This window comes from Urtica dioica, chromosome 8, assembly GCF_054948205.1.
Source record: "Urtica dioica subsp. dioica isolate 48M chromosome 8, U.dioica_male_clone48M_v1_H2, whole genome shotgun sequence".
NCBI classification, from domain to species: Eukaryota; Viridiplantae; Streptophyta; class Magnoliopsida; order Rosales; family Urticaceae; genus Urtica; species Urtica dioica.
In genome coordinates, this window is record NC_142763.1 from 27,154,311 (window position 1) to 27,173,811 (window position 19,501).

At 41.5% G+C, this 19,501-nt stretch overlaps 2 protein-coding genes across 2 annotated transcripts; one reads left to right on the forward strand and one right to left on the reverse strand.

Moving 5' to 3' along the window:
- The first annotated feature begins 1,086 nt into the window (after positions 1–1,086).
- Positions 1,087–3,598, forward strand: LOC149388778 (vicilin Cor a 11.0101-like). The gene is made up of 5 exons (XM_089623085.1): positions 1,087–1,594; positions 1,690–1,883; positions 1,991–2,071; positions 2,152–2,454; positions 2,931–3,598. Exons 1-5 carry the CDS (start codon positions 1,144–1,146, stop codon positions 3,396–3,398), a joined length of 1,497 nt encoding a protein of 498 aa, XP_089479211.1. The 5' UTR covers positions 1,087–1,143; the 3' UTR covers positions 3,399–3,598.
- A 1,580-nt stretch (positions 3,599–5,178) lies between these two features.
- LOC149388779 (Pentatricopeptide repeat (PPR) superfamily protein) lies at positions 5,179–8,698 on the reverse strand. The gene is made up of 2 exons (XM_089624811.1): positions 6,309–8,698; positions 5,179–5,849 (listed from the first exon to the last, which is right to left on the reverse strand). The coding sequence occupies exons 1-2, from the start codon at positions 8,110–8,112 to the stop codon at positions 5,323–5,325; spliced, it is 2,331 nt and encodes a 776-aa protein (XP_089480937.1). The 5' UTR covers positions 8,113–8,698; the 3' UTR covers positions 5,179–5,322.
- Between the last annotated feature and the right edge of the window lie 10,803 nt (positions 8,699–19,501).

A 19,501-nucleotide genomic window follows, 5' to 3' on the forward strand; every position in this document is an offset into this window, starting at 1 on the left:
AATCTTTTGGCGGACAACAATCGCGACATGTCGTGGCTATTATTTAGCCGGGACATGTCGTGGCTCAAGCTGGGCATCGGACGAAATCGGAAATGCCGTACCGAGGACGTGACCTTCCGACGATCTCCCGGAAGGAAGCTTTCCGTCGCGTTTCACACGGAAATTCCGTGGGTCCGGAAATGGTTTTTCCGTGCCGAGTGAATATTCGACGGAACTTGACGGAACGCCTTCCTTCCGAGCTGCAGCCAACCTGCGTCAATGGCAGACATGATCTGGGTCGTTGGATTTTATATCCAACGGCCCAGATGAACCAAAAAAAAAAAAAAAAACTCAAACGTCAGGTCAGCGACTCCCCCGAACGCTCCTCTGACATTTCCGCCACGTCCGCGGAAGGAAATTTCCATCCTTCATCCAGCGGTAGACGATTCTTCCACGAGGCGCAGTCGATGTTCGGAATTCCGTTCCGACGATTTTCTGCCGTCCGAATGCGCAGGATGAGTCGTGGCTGATTTTAAACAACAACGAGGCAATATTCGCAACATAAGAGTGAAAAGTCACGACTTTTTTGTAGCTGCTTTTTTCGACATCTGTTGTAGTGTGTGTGAGTGTGTGACCATGTCTTTCTTTTAATTTTTTTTTTTTTGGTAAAAAAAAATGGGGATAAGTACATGTATGTGATCGATCCGACACAAAGCGTACAGGTTCGTCTATGCAATCATATGAATTATGAATGTGACTCAAAAATCTGCGCAGATACAATTCTTCAACATAAAACAAACTCTACAGGATAAGCACACCGAAGTAACACTGACAAACAAAAGTCGTCGTATATAGTAAATGTCTGCATGCATACAAGTACAACATATCATCCTGATCCTAGCCAAGCAGATAAGTAAACGACAAGAAGAAGTGCTCAAACATGTCCGAATTATTGTCGCTTCATGTTACGCGGCGATCCAGCCCTTGGGATGAAAGCCACGTAAGTCAGACACTCGTCAACATGCATGCCCAACACTGCAAAAACCATAGTCCCAATCCCCTCAACATTCCCCTACTATAAAAACACCCTCTCACCCTCCAACATTCTTCATCGAAAACATTTCCAAAAGAAAAAATAAACCCCATAAAAAAACGACAACAAACATGTCATCGAAACTCGGTTTACTGAGCCTCATCCTCCTCGCGGCGGCGCTGTCGGCGTGGGCGAAGCAAGACCCGGAGCTCAGCCAGTGCTTGAAACAGTGCCGGGAATCGGAGCGTCTCCGAGAGGATCAGAAAAGGCAGTGCGAACGGAAGTGCGAGGATTACATCAGAGAGAAGAGGTCCAGAGAAGGGGAGGAAGACGATCAGTCTTGGAAACGGGAAGGACGAGAAGAGAGCGGCGAGAACGAAGAGTACGTGTTTCAGGAAGAGCACTACGACCGAGTTGTTGAGTCCCAGGAGGGAAGGATTAGCGTGCTGAAGAAGTTCACCGAGAGGTCCAAGCTCTTCAAGGGCATCGAGAATTACAGGCTTGCTTTCATCGAGGCCAATCCCAGGGCTTTCATCGCTCCGGTCCACGTCGACGCCGATACTATCTACTTCGTAGCCAGAGGTACGTACGTACGTAGGTGTATATATCATTATTAGTTAATGTGTTTAAGTTGTTTGGTTAATTATTTCATGATTTATGCTTTTTTTTTTTTTTAGGGAGAGCGACTGTGACTCTCCTGAGGAAGGAGCGTAATGAAAAGGAGATTAACAAAAAGGCGTACAATGTGGAGATCGGAGATGTGTTGTTTATTCCCGCTGGGACTCCAGTCTACACGATCAACCGCGACGACAATGAGAAGCTCTTCATCGTCAAGTTCATCAATCCAGTCTCTATTCCTGGTCGTTTTGAGGTACAGATATATATACCGTTTTTTTTATTATCGCAATTTTTTATAACTACAAATTATATTTAATAAATTATTTATGCATGGTGTATGTATGTATGTGTTAATTGTAGCCATTCCAAATCGCTGGAAGCAAAGAGCGGGAATCGTTCTACGAAGCCTTCAGCTGGAACATTCTCAGGGCTGCTTTCAAGGTACACGTGTGTTTCATATATAAATAATTAAATATATATGTATATAATTAACTAATAGTATGTTTTGTTGTGGGTCTCAGAGAGAGAAAGAGGACATAGAGAGTCTGTTCAGGCAGGAGAAGCAACAGAGCATCAGAAAGGCGTCGAGAGAGCAAGTGGAGGAGCTGAGCCGCCACGCCCAATCCACCGCCGGAGGCGGCGGCGGAGGAATCCCGCCGGTGTGGCCGTTCCACGGCGAGTCTACGTCGGAAGAAACCTCTTTCAACCTCTTCAAGTTCCCCACCCACTCCAACCGATACGGACGCCTTTTCGAAACCGACCTCGAAAAATTCAAGCAACTCAAACACCTCGACCTCCTCATCTCCTTCGCCAACATCACCAGGGTATCGCGTCAGATTATAAATATTTTTTCCCTAAAAAACTCTCATTTTCGAGGTCGATTTTTAGACTCATTTTCTCAATATTTTGAATGTTTAGTTAAATAGTTACAATTTTGATACTGAAACGATGAGAATTTATTTTTCCCTAGAAAAAAAAAACTATGGCAACAATAAATTTGTTTATTTTGATTATTATTCTAATCAATTAATTCGCACTACCACGTCATATTTATATATAATTTTAAATGCATATATATTATATTTTATTTGTATGGTCGATTATCTCATTACTATATTTCTTTTCTTTTAAATAAAATTTCATTATTTTATTTTATTTATTAGTTAAAAGTATACAAAACTGTTAACTATATTTGCAAAAAAGTATTTATAACCAAGACAGCTTTAAAATTTTATATTTGGGTTATTTTTAGAATCAATTAATTAGAACGGCTTTTAATATTTATGATTTTTTGTAACAGGGAAACATGGCAGGGCCGCTTTACAACTCAAGGGCGACGAAGATAGCGTTCGTGGTGGAAGGCGAGGGATACCTGGAGATGGCGTGTCCCCACGCGTCTGGGCAGCCACATCAGCAAGCCGGTAAGGCATTCCGGCGCGTGACGGGGCGGCTCAGGCGAGGCACGGCGTTCGTGGCTCCAGCTGGCCACCCGCTCGCCGTCGTGGCCTCTCCGGAGTCGAACCTCCAAGTGGTGTGCTTCGAGGTCTTCGCGAGGGATAACGTGAAGTACACGCTCGCCGGGAAGAACAACGTCGCGAGTGGGTTCGACAACGTGGCTGCTGAGCTGGCGTTCGGGAAACCCGCCAGGGAGATCGAGAGAATCTTTGGTAACCAGAAAGACGAGTTCTTCTTCGCCGGGCCCACCCAGCAGCAGCGCCGCCAGGAGGAGGAGGAGGAAGGAGGCCGCGGACGCGCGTATGTGATGTAATATGAGCGAGTGTGAGTCACGCGTTTTTGTGTTATGGGCGGTGCCGGTGGGTTAAGTGTGCGATAGTGTATTAGAGTATAACACTCCTCCACGGATGTCTATATATAAATAAAACAAGTTAATAAGAGCTCATATGTTGTACGTTGGTCTTATCTGTGTATTAGTATTTAGTAGAAGTAAATCCAATAACCAGTTTTTAAGTTGTGGTCTCTATCTATGATGCTTTTGAATGTCTCATTTCTTTTATTCCTAAACGTTATGTCAATCACTAATCTAGAGAAATTCGGAGAGCAGATGTGATCAATTTATAGCTAAAAATAATATTGTAATATATAATGTCTAGCTCATCTTATATTATGTGTGTGTAACTTGTCACACACTGAAATATTTCAATTTTTAAGCGTAACAATTGTTTTATATACTTAAATTATATTTTTATCTAATAACTTTTATTTACCAAATGGCTTGATGTTATTAAGGTGGCTGGAAACTTGGAATGAAAAAGATTTTTACGACGCTATCTTAATAAATTATTGTATGTGCTAATATTTCACCTCGCGCGTCAAATAATAGTAGGCAACAATTATATATTAAACAAAACACAAGTCTTTATTTCTTCTACAAATCAGTACACCCCACAGAAAATAATATAATAAAAAAACAACAATAATGGGAGATCTTCCACAATAACTTTATTGCACATTTATTTATTATTCTCCATCGTGCGTACGTACGTACGTACGTAGCTTCTCCGGTTGCCAACTCTCAAAACAGCCCATTCAGTCTATCTGCAAACACACACATAAGGTCACAAACAATATTTAAATAAATCTAAAGTGTATATATACATCCAATCATCGTAATTTGTGTTTAAATATCCAATGCACATTTAAAATTAATTATCAGCACAGCAGTCAAAATAAAGTTATCAAAATTTGTTTTGAGGAGTCTTTAAATTTTTTGACGAGATACCTGAACAATTTTCACTTAAAAAAATTTACACATAATAAAAAAAAATTACGAAAATTTGGCACTTACACATTTTGATTATTGTCGATTATTTTGCAAACCTATTAGTTTCAATTTACTATTTAGTTATAATACAAAAGCAAATTATTACCGTTGGATTCCTGGTCAGAACATTCCTCGTCGCACTTGACCTCGCAGAAAGTGTAGCCATTTCCGGTGGCTTGGCAGTCTTTCTGACACTTGGTGAAGCACTCCTTGAACTTGGCCGGGCTTACGGCTTCGTCCGCCGAGCACCCACGCAGCGCTGCCATCGCTATCACGCACATCACCAACAACGCAATCACCTTCTTTGCCATTCTTTTTTTTATTATTATTTTAAAATATTAATCTTATGTCAAATAATTTCTGGAGGAGGTTGGTGTGTGTGTATTATATATTTATAGGGATTTGGCATCCTAAAATACCGGCGGATTTAAGAGGCTGACATTGTGTCTGCGTCAACAGAATTTCGCTTTTTATTCAAGGCCGTACACCAAGATGTGCAAACTTGGCTTTCCTTTATTCTAGCTCCTATTTTTCTTCTTTACCCCCAAATGACAACTCTTTTTCTCTCGGTTATTTTTGCCAGAACGGTCAAGTTTTACCATTTGCTATTTGCTAAAACGAATTTTCTTGAAGGTTTTTTTTTTTTTTTTTTTTTTTTTTTTTTTTTTTTTTGTACTGGAAAAATAATCGCTCTTCTCGGGGTTCGAATATTTTCAGCAAGATTTGTTCTTTACAAATAATAACAAGTTTTGAACTGAACTGGTGTAACGGCCAACAGAGACTCCATACCGAGTCTCGTAAAGGTACATTGAAGAACAAAACAATTTTTCAACTAAGCATGGAAACAACCTTTCGAAAGCAATTTCTTCATTTTATGGCACAAAGAAGATGTGATGAATCAAATAATCAATCAGTCTAGGCCGAGCCAATTCTTGAAAATCGCGGCCTCTTCTCTCTTCCTGTTCTTGAGCTCGGTTAAAAACTGAGGCGGTTTTCCCTTGCAGAATGTCCTGTGGTACTTGAGGTACAGAGTCCTGTACTTGTACTTGTCCACAAATATCTTCTCCTTCTCCATCATCTCTGCGACCTCGTTGGCTCTCCCAAAAAACCCGCCCCTCACAAACACGTAGAGCACCGAGTCCAAGAGCTCTTGGTCGAACTTGATCGGGGCCGATCGAGCCAGCGCTTTCATCTCCCCCCAGAGCTCCATAACCGGCTCGTACTTCCCGCCGATCGCCGCGTAAGCCGTGACCATCGTGTGGAACGTCTGAGCGTTCGGAACGATCCCGAGGCTCAGCATCTTCTTCAGAGCCTTCTCCGCGTCTTTCATCAGCCTCTTCCCCGAGAAGAAGTGGATCACGTTGTTCCACTCGTGGACCCCGCTCTCCGTGCTCTGACCCTCCCTGATCTCCCCCAACAGCTTCTTCATCGTCTCGGCTAAACATGGACAAAACAGTTAACCGGTTAGAACCGGTAACCATTTTAGACGGTTAACGCTACCGCTTAACCGTTATTTTTTTTAAAAAGGTTAATTATTTAATTGTAAGATTCAAATTTTTGTTTTCGGACCGCGGTTAACCATAAAATAAATGGTTAAAATTAACAAATAATTAGCTAACTAAGCCACCAAAAGTAGAGGAATTGCTAATTAGCAAACGTTTCGTAAATTTTTTGTAAATAACCACCCTCAAATATTTACATGCTGAAAATACGTAAATACTGGGTATTTACGTATTTTCAGCAGTGTAAATAATTGTTGGTGGCTATTTACCAAAAAATTACGAAACGTTGGCTATATGATAATTTCCAACGTTTCACATCGCTATTTATCCACTGGATCCTAAAATTAATCGTTTGGTTAAAATGTAGATTAAATCGACCGGTTAAAATGCCCACCTTTCGTCTCGGCCTCAGAAGAAGAAGAGGAGCCCTTGGCGAGCTTGTCGAAGTCCTTGTTGCCGGTCTTAGGGATCTTGGCTTGTTTCATCTCCTTGAAAAGGTGGATCGCATCGCTCGTGTTCTGTTGGAGAATCTGAGACCCCATTAGGGCGTGGTAGGAGCTCGAGTCGAGCTGGACTCCGAGCTGGCGAGCGTCTCGGAGGAGAGCCGCGGCTTCTCCGGCCCGGTCGGCTCGGCAATAGGCTTTCAGGAGCGACGAGTACAGAGAAGGGCTGGTCTTGACTCCGGCGACGCGAGCCTCGTCGAGGAGGTCGTGCGCTTGGTCCAGAAAGCCGTAAGAAACGCAAGAGTCGATGACGTGGACGAAGATCGATTCGTCGTTGGAGACCGGCGTTCCCTCTCTCTCCGCTTTTATCAGAAACCCTCCCAATTCTTTGGTTTTCCCGGCCTCCAAATACGCTTTGACCAGCTTCGCGAAAGTCTTCTGGGTCGGTTGGATTATCCCTCTCTCGACTTTCAGCATATCGACTTGACTCTGCACTTTGGCTAGCATCTCGACGATCGCTTCCTTTGCCTCAGTCTCGAGCCTGACAAATTTCCCGTCCTTAGAATACTCTTCGTAAGATAACACTGACGTTTTCGGATCGACTGTTTCGTAACGCGGCTCGAGAGAGGACTCGGGCTCGTTCTTCTTCTTCTTCTTCTTACTCACGACACCATCGAAAGCGAACGACACGGCCGAAAGTGAGGACCGCGCCACTTTGGCCTTGCGAAGCATTTCCAGAACCATGTTCGACGCGGAGTCGAGATCGCCCACTTTCAGATGACAGGAAAGCAAGCAACTTTGGAACTGAAGAAACTTGTCCGCGTCGAAATCGTAGGCCTGCTTCACGTGGATTTCGAGCTTCCTCGCGGCTTCTCTCCGGCCGTTCCTCTCGTGTATGTGAGCCATGAGCACCAACATAACGGAGTCGCTCTTGACTCCGATCCGAGGCATCATCGCCAAGAGCTGCTCGGCTTTCCGGGTCGTCCCGAACAAGAGACACCCAGCGAGAGCGATGTTGAACGCCGCTGTGTTGGGCTTCATCGCGAGAATCGGAGCGTTGCTCTTCTTCCGAGGATCGACTCGGCTGTCCTGGAATAGATACCCGACCTCGAGAATGAACTCCGCCGAGAGGTACGCCCCGGGACCCGATTGCGACATCATCGCCAGAGTGGCCGACCAAGCCGCCACAGGAGGGTATTCCTTCATCTCCACGAGCTTTCTCAGAACGATCGAGGCCTGGGTCGGCGAGCCCGATTTCGCCAGGGCGTACGACAGATACATCATCGTCTCTTTCTCTACCCACTTGCGTTTCGGTTCCTCGCAGGCTCTTTGGGCCAGCGCAAAAGCCCTTTCTAGCAGCTGGGCGTCGAGACTCTCCGCGGAAGCGGCGATGATGTGATTCAGAATCGACTTCGCGGGAATCCCGTCCATTATCATGTACTGTTCGCAGAGCTTCCACGCGTGTTCGAGCCTGCGTTCTTCGAGCGAGCTTTGGATCTCGGAAGACAGCTTTACCGGGTCTCGAGTCTGGACCAGGATCGTTCCTGCTTCGGCCGGGAACGGCTTCGTCTGAACAGTGATTCTATTCTCCGTCTGGTTGGCCCAATCAGAGCTGACAAACAAAGAGTTCGAGAAACCTCGAAACCGAATTGTACAGGTCGGGTGTGTAACGGAAGTTCCATCGGAAAGTAAGAGACGTAAAAGTGTCGAGGGAGTTCTTGAAATCTGACTTCCGCCGAGTTTCTTGAGCATCATTGTAATCCAGAGGCTAAATCACTCACCGCACAAACAAAAATGAAATCTTCAAAAGTGAAACAAGCGCTTAACAGCAAACCAAATGGGACGAAATCTCAATTCTTGAATCTTTTTTCTGGCTTCGTTTTGCATCCAAAGACGAGACAAACTAGTAACAATACCGATCAGGAAATTATCCTCTGCTAGACATTTCATCAAACACCCGGTGGGCCCAATACCAGCTACAGAGGCAAACCGCTATGGAAGATCAAGAGACTCGGTAAGAATAACTTATCAAAATACAAGGGTTACTGAGTCTGGACGAGGACAATTCAGAGATATAACGTCGTAGAGCAAGTATACGGACATGATCATTCATGGTTGAAGAGCCAGTCTTTACTTGAATATTTCCATGGCGAACAAACCCAAGCTCTCATTGGAATCAAGCTCTTGTTAGAGTCTAGCTAGTAACCATCAACGCACAAATTACCTTTAGTCTTCTTGTCTTCCACACGGAGGAAGGAACACTAGAGGGTGGACAAATAGCCGGGACACGAGTTTCTATAGATTAATTTTAGAAAATATTATTCTGTAAAAATAAATTTTAGAAAATGCTACTAAAAGTAGATTTAATTTGATTTATATCTAATGTGCCAAGAACTTGGGGTGAAACAAAATATTCTTTTGACCAAAATGAGCGCAATCTTTTTTTGATTCAGCGGTTGCTAAAAATGAAGGGCGGACTTGATTTGTGATCATTTTGAAACTTGGAATTGCATTTTAGTCACTTTTTAGATAATTTGTGACAATTGACCATCGTCATATATTACCTGATGCAAATAGACCTGTTTACCCTTACAACAGATTCTCGCCAAATGTTACGTGATTGTGTTAGAGGAGAAATAAAAAAAAAACAATAAAAACAACCCGATTAACGAGACATTTTTAAAGCTAACACTCAATAAACTCAAACCGAAAACCAAAGATCACCGAAAAAATAGAAATGAATTTGGAAAACCAAGGAATTTGAAAATCGGATAATTAAAGGGCAAAGATATTTTGAATTGGTAAAAACAAGATATCTACTAAATTGTAATGACATGTTGTTAAATAGTAATGCGCGATTTATTTTTGCAATTTTCATAAATATAAAAAAACTATTTTCCGTTTAATATAAATGACATGTACCTCGCATAAAAATGAGTTATATTAAAAATACTACTTTTTTATTTTTTAAAAGAAAATTTATTCAAACTCTCAAAGTACTCTGAATAAAATAAATATTTATTCATTTATTAAAAAAAATCAAAACCACTTTTAATAAATATTTTGGGGATTTTAATTTTTTATTTAAAATAAACGAAAAAAAATTTATTTGCGATATAACATAATTTTAGGGAAGCTATGAGTTATTTATATTAAACTAATGAGGGATGTCAAGTATTTTTAAACTAATGAGGGATGTCAAGTATTTTCTAATGAGGGATGTCAAGTATTTTTAAAAATTGAAGGGATAAATATCGTATTTTGATTAAATACATGAGATATTGTTGATATTTTTTCATGTATTTATACCCAATGTTGTAACACATTCATACTCAGTGAAAATCCATCAAGCAGAGCAATTCTCTCTCGAACAGGGACGGACCTAGGCGTTAGACTGAAGATCCTATGGCCCTCTCCCAATTTTCAACCTAAATGTTTTATCTATATTTTCAGCCAAAAAATATCTCGGCCCTCCTTTTTGTAATAGGCTGGGTCCGCCACTGCTCTCGAATCCCAAATTCATTTTCATCCACTTCTTTGAAGATTATCTTGGAATCAGAGCTACCAATGGCGAAATGAATGTTTCTCTTCTCCGTCATCTTCTCAGATCAACAACGATCTGAGGCCCGCGGTCGCAATCAAGTCTCGATTATGCTGCAACGCTAAATACGGCGATCTCTGTGAAGATCTGAGGTGTTACCAATAATTATCGGCCACAACCTGCAATATTTAATCTACGTAACATTAATTCTCCTAGAGCTTCAAAATATATAACTCTAAGATTATGATAAAAAAAATTCGCTTAATGTCCCAAATATATTTCAGTCTATTATCATTTCGCCTATAGAGCCCAAAAATATATAACTCTAAGATTATTCTAAAATAATTCCGAATTTTTCAGTTTAATATTATCATCGAAAGCTCCAAAATAGTAATTCGCCTAGAGCTCTTAATGAGTTTAGGCTAGTATATATACATATATAATATATATACACACATATATAGACGAAACCAGGATTTGCCTTTCGAAGAGACTAAATATAAGTTTTTTTTAAGAGGGACTAAATATAAATTTGTACAAAGTTGTGATTAAGAAAAATCATACTCTAATATAAAGTAATATTTCTTCAATTTGTCATTGAAGTTATTAAGTTATAATTTTTTTTTTGAAATAGGTTATGGGGAAGAATTATTCAAAAAAAAAAAGTCATGGAGGCCCATAACACTTGTTTTAAGCTAAATAACTATCAATATAAAAGGTCCAACCCAATTAGTTGATGGGTAGTTCTAAACAAGAAGTTTATGGCCTAAAACATAAAATAAAACATAATCTAAATACTCAAGAATTAAAATGATGTCTTAATCAAGGCTGGCCCAAAAATAACATTCTTAAATGGTGTATCTTGGTCTCCTTGGATTCCTTCTTTCACCAGCTTATCTCTTGCTTCATCTTGGAGCTTCATGATCAGGTTGTTCAGCTCTTCCTTGAATCTCTTGGCACGAGCTCTTGTCACAAGTCCCAATGTTTCGTGATACTTGGCTTGCAACTCCTTGCTGGTCATGTCTTCATCATTCATACTAGTTCCTTGAAAATGTAACAGGCCTATAAGACTTGTTTTAAGCTAAATAACTATTAAAATAAAAGGCTCAACCCAATACCAACACAAATGGGGTCTAAATAACAAGTGTCTGAAACTGAAAATATAACAAAATACTATAAACTAATTAAAATAAAAACCAACCAACTCAGAAACCATAAACAAGCGACCCTCTATCACTCTCAGAATCTTTGACGTGGTCACTACAGCCAACGCTGTCAGCCTTAGGCAGAAGAGTGCAGAGCTCGCCGCACCTTATCTGCCGTCGCCGATGAGAACTAGAGCCTTTGAAGCCGAGAGCACCCAAGACGAGGATCTGGGTCGTAGGCGAACGAGACTGCCTATTTTTTCAATCTGTACAAGCCTTGCCTTCTCGTCGACTTCATCATCCTGAACGAGTTCTTCCACTCGTCTGTTGCCTATCTCCCGTCATGGCTTGACGTCGATCTAGATGCGGGGGTAGATATGAAAAAACAGGGTCGAAGAAACAGGGGAGCAAAGGAATAAAGGGAGAAAGGAAAAAAGAAAAATCGGCATCAGCCGGAACAAAAGACGAGCCTCCCCCTCCCCCCTCTTGACCTCGCCTTCAGAGAGCGAGGCCGGCGCCAAAGGCGCCTGAGTGAGGGGGCGGCGCACTGTGAAAGAAGAAGAGAAACTGCTTAAACTCTAAAAAAAAGAGAAAAACTTGTAGAGAGAGAAAATTCCTTAAATAAAAAAAACCACCTAGGAGGTATATATATTGGTATTTGTTGTCGCACGAAAATGAACAACGATTATCTACCTCGGGCGATTCGATCCAAGGCCGGACCAAGTGATCGCACCCGGGCCAAAAGTGTGAACTCGAAAGTCTCGAGCTAGGTTTTCTCCGATCAACCCATCTCTCAGAGGAGGGAAGGGGTGAGGAGGAGGAGTGACTGTGTCTTTCGTGTATAGGCTGCCTACGTACCCGTGTGTGGGATCAGGTCAGAACGTAGTTCAGGACGTATGTAACGCGGAATGAGGCGCGGAGCCTGGGAGATGGCGTTCTCAACGAAGGAGACATAGTGCGGAAGGAGTCCTCGGCGACGTCTCAGAACTTCGGAAATCGCGGACGTGTCTAGTTTGTTAGACGCGTAGGGGATTTTCGATGGAAAACCCTAGGAGCGTGCCTGGGCACTAATCTCGGCGTTCGATCAGAGGGAGCGACGTCCGGGAGTCCCCGAGAGTGCTTCGGAACCTCTGAGAACGAGAGAGAGACTTGTAGAGAGCGCTTCAGGCCAGAGATGGCATCAAAAGAAGCGGATGAGAGCGAGAATTCGAGCGTATCGATTGGAAATTATTAGGTTGTTTCCCCCTCAATGAGAGGGGGTATTTATAGTTGTTTGAGGGCCTTAGGAGGTCCCTTTCTCGTCCATGTGGGACTAGGGGCGCATACACCGTCGAAAGGAGGCGCGCAGGTGTGCGCGGCGCACAACGCGCGGCGCGCGGCATGCGGCGCGTGGCACACGATACGTGTGCGCGCGGCGCGCGAGATGCGCTGCACTGCGTGACCTCAGCCAGGCGCGGCGCGCGCCTGGCTGCATTTTCGTGGGCCTTCGCGGCCTTTGTTCTATCGGACCCGTTGGGCCGTTTTGGGCTTCGGATATTGCGTTTGTTGCGCGAAATACGAAAATATCTATTCGACGAGTGGGATTTGATTCAAGGAGTGTGACTCGAGGCTCGACTCGAGGAGCAATGCTCGACTTGAGGAGAACGACCCGAGGCTCGACTCGAAGAGAATATCCCTCGGTTCCGTCCGAGGAACAAGGTTCGACTCGAGGAGAACGACTCGACTTGAGAAGCGAAACTCGACTCGAGGTGAACGACCCGACTCGAGGAGCGAAGCTCGACTCGAAGGATCGAGAGTCTTGGCGCGAAGGCTTGCCGGCGACTTGTGAGGGAAGGCTTGCCGCTTTCCAGAACCTCCGGCCTGACCATCGGCCGTTTGAGCGGCGCGTCTTCTTGGCGTTCCGGGTTTTCCGAAAACGACCGACAACAGTATTCAAATAGCAACATAACAATATAAAATGGGTTTTGCTTTAGAAGTATGCTACTTTGTGTATTTTTTTTAATTTTTAATTTTTTTAGGTTAATGCGTATTTTACTTTTATAGTTTTTATTTATTTATTTATTTGTTAGACCATTTGAAACACTGGATTTACAATCCAGCCAATATCTCAAATATGTTTAAAATCTAACCACATTTAGTGATGCGGCCTTATTCATCACATAATATTTTACATGGTTGTCCTTATGATTTTCATACATTAATTTCGATAAGTAGCTAATTTACAAAATAACCAAATTACTGGCTAAATAACTACGGCGTTAAAACTTTTTAATGTATATTTTTATCATATTTATATTTAGATTAAAAAATATTATGCCTCTCTGATATGTTTTTTCATCTTACATACCCTTATAAACTGCGTGGGTTGTATGTGATCCGTCAAACAGAGCGTATTTCACTAATGAAGGTACTCTCTCAGGGACTGCACTTTTTGTACTTCCTGTTCCTCTTGTCTTGACGACGAAAAATAAATAAACGACTAAACAAACCTACTGAAGCTCTTCTCTCAAAACAAAGAACAGACAACAAGGCCAGGTATACACGTATAGAAGCATCGGAAATATCTATCTCTGATGTAACTCTCCTATCAGAAATAATACTGGTCAACTAAAACTGTAATCAAGCGTAAGCATGATCGCATTCTCTCTCTCTCTCTCTCTCCCTCTCTCTCTCTCTCTCTCTCGCTGTTTGGTCAGTGAAATAAGGTTTGATAGGCATTTGCGTAGTGTAAAAGATCTGACTCGTAGAGTTCTGGACACTGACGCCTTATCCAGCAAGAGATTAAGCAAATACGTCCAAAATAGTGAATATTCGAGCTTTTGAAAATGTTTAATTGAACGAAGACGTTTTCTCCCATGTCATCTCAACTGTCGTAATAATTGAGTGCTTTATTTATTTTACTCCGCGACTGCAAATCTGCAATGCAACAATTACAAACAAAAATAATCTCTTAAATTGGGCGGTATATTATATGTATCTTTGACATTTCTACGGTCTTAGCTCCTATTATAAGTTTATAACCACGACCATCTAGATCTACCCGTGTTAGAAAAACTGGTAATTCAAAGACCTATAGGACAAAGGTTTTCTGACTTTGTGTGTTAACCCAAAAGTCAAAAGCTTCCTTCTCTATCTCTATATCTACTTCAATCAATTTATAACCAAGCTATTGAAATATTTGAACTGATAATTACTGACCAAATTTACTACATGTATTCACTCCTATCTCAAGGGCCTTCGGGGGTCAGAGCTAGCATTAAATAAGCCTGAAATTACTGAACCTGCGCAACTGTTTCAGAAAGTGTTTGTAACAGAAAGTGCGACAGTTGCTGAAATTTAGAGAAACAACAGATTAACGATATGAGTGCGGAATAATAAAGAGACACCAGAGTTGGTAACCCAGTTCGGCAATCCGTGCCTACGTCTGGAGGGCCTTTGCCCGGTGGAAAGCAGTTTACTATGATAACGTGGTACAATAAGGATTTACACTCAACGACTCCCTCGCTAGCTACCCAACCTACGTCTATCCTCTTCAACAGCAACTTAGGCTCCCCCTAAGCACGAGATCCCCTCGATTCCCACAGAAAATCTCTCCCGAGACTTCTAAACGTGTTTCCCAACAAAAACAATTGAAAAACCTAACCTCTAGCTTCTAATACAATCACCCGTATATAGGCAACAAAGCAGAGGTAAAAGACACCTTAAAAGCTTGAACACAGGTCGTTCTAAGCTCAGCTAAACACTCAAATAAATCTCTCAAAAGGCGTGAGTGTAGAAGGTGAGGTGATGACCTATTTATATGAGAAAACTAGGTCAACACGAATCTTGAAGTCGGATTAGGAAGACCAGCCCATTATCTCATTAATCCACGCTGGAATCCTTCTTCAAGTCGGAGTAGCGAAGCCCAAAAGTCAATGGGCCGAGACTGTTATACAGGACTGTTACAACACAAACTGCGACACTTGTGACCGAAAATTGTAACAAAGCCCAACGCTATCCGATAATATATTCCACGATTCTATATTATTTTGCCAACATTAAATCGCCAATTAATGTAACAACAATCTCCCCCTTTGGCGTTTAAAGGCAAAACAGAATCGTACCTGTGACACTTGTGACGATGACGACGACGACGAAGCTTCAATTTCATTATAGCAGAGTCACCAAGAGTCACATAATCTCCCCCTTTTTGTCATAAACATACCTCCAAATTTGAACAACCACCAAACAACAATTTGCTCCCCCTGAATATGATGCATCATCGTAGATCTCGTTTCATGTCGAAAAGAAGATATCACGGCGTCGGAGAAAACACGACCCAAGCTCAATACAAAAGCTTCTAGCTCAATGAGTGTAGAAAAGAGGCGCTCATGGTGGTGCAAATCTACTCCGAATGTGGAGAAAAACATTGGTTCATCGGAGAAGAAACCAAAAAATTTCGGAATAAATCGCAACTACTCCGATCAGCATTGCCAAACACGAGTTTCTGAATTCGTTAACCGTTGGATCGTCACGAAATTTGTACACCATGGTCGTAACACATAAAGGTACATTCTGAACGGTGGAGATTGGATTCTGAGACGTTTAAGTCTGTCTGCCGAGTGATAAACCAGAACAGTAAAATCTGGAAATCTGCAACTTTTTTTTTTTTTTTTTTTTTTTTTCGAATTTCGACTTTCTTTCCCTTTTTTTTTTTTTTTTTTTTTTTTTTTTTTTTTTTTTTTGGAGGAGCTAGGAAAAAAAACGAAAAACACAAAGACAACTACTCGGACGAACACTAAAATTCCGAGTTAACATGACAACTTGCACTTGAGGTAAAAAAAATATCGTACCTCAATAAAAATGTATTCGAGCATTAATTTTCCATATTTATACTCGAATACACGTCGATGATAGATCACGAATCATTCACACAAAGACCCACGGCAGGCCTAAGTGATTCGAACTTTGAATCGTCTTTCGTGAGAATATCTGCAAGTTGTTGTTCCGGAGCAACATCCTCTTTTATGAAGTTATCGCATATGATAGATTGCTCGTCTTTGGTCGGGAATTTCAGAGGAGTACACGCACCGCGAATTTGTGGATCTTTGACTTTCCAAACTTTTTTCATGGCAAGAGGGTTTGACCTTGAACGTCTTTGCTTTTTCAGATCTTTCAGGAGCTTGTAACACCAGGGTTTAATATGACCCTTCTTGGCACAGTAATGACAAACCCAAGATTTTTGGCTTGCCTTCGCAGGTGTTGCATAAACTGTTGTAACAGTTGTTGAGCCAGCATCTTCATTCTGGGAATTTATGCTCGGGACGAATGTAGTCTTAGAGCTGGATGCTCCTCCTCTCTGATAGCCTAGACCATGATGATCGCCACTGGTTTTACCTATACAAAAAATTTCATCAAGTTTTGACGTTCCAGAATTGAGCATTCTAATATTTTTCTTCAAGAGAGTTATTTCAGAAAGAAACTTATCTTGTTGAGATCTTTCAGATTTCAATTCTTCATTTAAGGAGGCAACAGAGGCAAGGAGTTCATCCTTTTCTTTTGAAGCGGTGGCAATCTTCTCATAAAGCCTTTGATTAAGACTAACAACCTCATTCCACTTGCTGTAGAGATGTCCATAAGCCTTGGTAACAGACTCAAGTGTTAATTCTTCTTCATCTTCTTCGTTGCTGCTGACTTCAGAGTCGCTGTTGTAGAAAACGTCACTAACACAACCTGCGACAGTGTTGCATGGCTTCAAATTGTCTTGAGAATCACGGGCAGTAAAAGCAAGGAAGTTGTCAATAATGTCTTCCTCTTCTGAATCTTCATCACTCCAAGTACGGGTGTTGTAACTTTTGTTACGCTTCTTGAGGGTGTTGGCACATTCTGCTTGGATATGACCGAATCCATGACATTCTCGACATTGAATCCCCTTAGCTTTGACATTCAGATCTGTGGAAATTTCGTTGGCGTTGGATCTGTTTTGGGAACTGTCAGAGACAGTTTCTGAAACACTTCTGCGAGTGTTGTTGTTCATCCTCTTCATGAATTTGCCAAAGTTCTTAGCCAGATGAGAGATAGTCCTAGTCAAGTCTTCATCTTCAGTAAGGCCATGGTTGTTGTCGAGGTCATCTTTCAATGCAATTCCATGAGTCTTCGGCTCGGGATTGTGGTGCTCATCGTTCATCTCAAAGGTTCTGAGGGAACCCATTAACTCTTCCAGCTTCATTGTGGATATGTCTTTGGCCTCTTCAATGGCAGTGACTTTGTAGATGAACCGCTTCGGAAGCGACCGTAGAACTTTTCTGACAAGTTTTTCCTCAGACATTTTTTCACCAAGGGCAAACGATTCATTAGACAAGTCACAAAGTCTAGAATTGAATTCACTAATCGTTTCATCTTCTGTCATTCTTAAGTTCTCAAATTTAGTAGTCAAAAGCTGGAGACGAGACATTCGTACCGTATCAGTTCCTTCATGAGTGACTTGAAGGATATTCCATGCGTCTTTGGCCACTTCACATGTAGAAATCAGCTTGAATGTGTTGGGGTCGACGGCAGCCATGATCGCATTAAGAGCTTTATAGTTACCGCTTGCCAGTTTATCTTCATTCACGGACCAATCAACTTCAGGTTTCAAAACAGTCTCTCCGGCATCATCGGTGGTGGTGGGGTGCTTCCAGCCAGTGAGGACGGCTCTCCAAGCTTTCTCGTCTAGTGCTTTTAAGAAGGCTTTCATCCGAGCTTTCCAATACGAGTAGTTTCCACCGTCGAGGAGGGGCGGACGGCCAATAGATGCACCTTCTCTCATGAACTCCATCTCTAAATAAACAGATCAGTAACACTACGGATCACACTCAACAGGACTGAGTGAACCGCTCTGATACCAATTGAAATTACTGAACCTGCGCAACTGTTTCAGAAAGTGTTTGTAACAGAAAGTGCGACAGTTGCTGAAATTTAGAGAAACAACAGATTAACGATATGAGTGCGGAATAATAAAGAGACACCAGAGTTGGTAACCCAGTTCGGCAATCCGTGCCTACGTCTGGAGGGCCTTTGCCCGGTGGAAAGCAGTTTACTATGATAACGTGGTACAATAAGGATTTACACTCAACGACTCCCTCGCTAGCTACCCAACCTACGTCTATCCTCTTCAACAGCAACTTAGGCTCCCCCTAAGCACGAGATCCCCTCGATTCCCACAGAAAATCTCTCCCGAGACTTCTAAACGTGTTTCCCAACAAAAACAATTGAAAAACCTAACCTCTAGCTTCTAATACAATCACCCGTATATAGGCAACAAAGCAGAGGTAAAAGACACCTTAAAAGCTTGAACACAGGTCGTTCTAAGCTCAGCTAAACACTCAAATAAATCTCTCAAAAGGCGTGAGTGTAGAAGGTGAGGTGATGACCTATTTATATGAGAAAACTAGGTCAACACGAATCTTGAAGTCGGATTAGGAAGACCAGCCCATTATCTCATTAATCCACGCTGGAATCCTTCTTCAAGTCGGAGTAGCGAAGCCCAAAAGTCAATGGGCCGAGACTGTTATACAGGACTGTTACAACACAAACTGCGACACTTGTGACCGAAAATTGTAACAAAGCCCAACGCTATCCGATAATATATTCCACGATTCTATATTATTTTGCCAACATTAAATCGCCAATTAATGTAACAACAAAGCCTATCTTGAAGACCATATCATAGCAAGTAAAAGTGAGTACTTTTTTTTTTTTTTTTGGACTGAACTACTATAAGATCGGGTAATCACTTATTGATATAAGTGAGTTGCGTAAGTACAAAGAAATTACACAGATTTAAGTTGAAATGAATAATGCACCACTGAGTACATGTGAACCCAAATTACGGAAAATTATTTAACTTCAATTTGGAAACTATTGACAAAACTATTCACGCATAAACGCAGATAATAACTACATGTTATACAGTATGATATGTCCGAAAATATCAATGTTGATATGCCCATATATTTTATGCGTATAGATGCATCTAAGAAAAATTATCAAAAAGTGAAGACACTTTTTCATAACGACCAAAAAATTTATCATAGTTTATGATCTTACATATAGTAAGCCTTTGCACCATAGTTGAAGAGCTTCTTAATATCCCATACACTCCCTAAAACAATTCATCGATTTAAGAACAATACATCAATCACCTTAACATGATAATACTACTTATATATTATAGGCACTGAAATATTGTTAGCTAGAACACCGTTAATCAAATGAAAAAAAATATCAAATTTATACAACGTTTTGATAGCTAGCATGAAACCTATAACAAATATCACATACCGTTAATCAATTAATTTTAATTAGCTATTTTGTATCATTTTTGCTTTTGTCAATATGTCAGCGCAGAATTCATAAATATGTATAAAAAAGATACTGACGTGACAAAATTTATGGATATGTTAGTTATATTGACATATCGACATAAATTTGTAGTCAT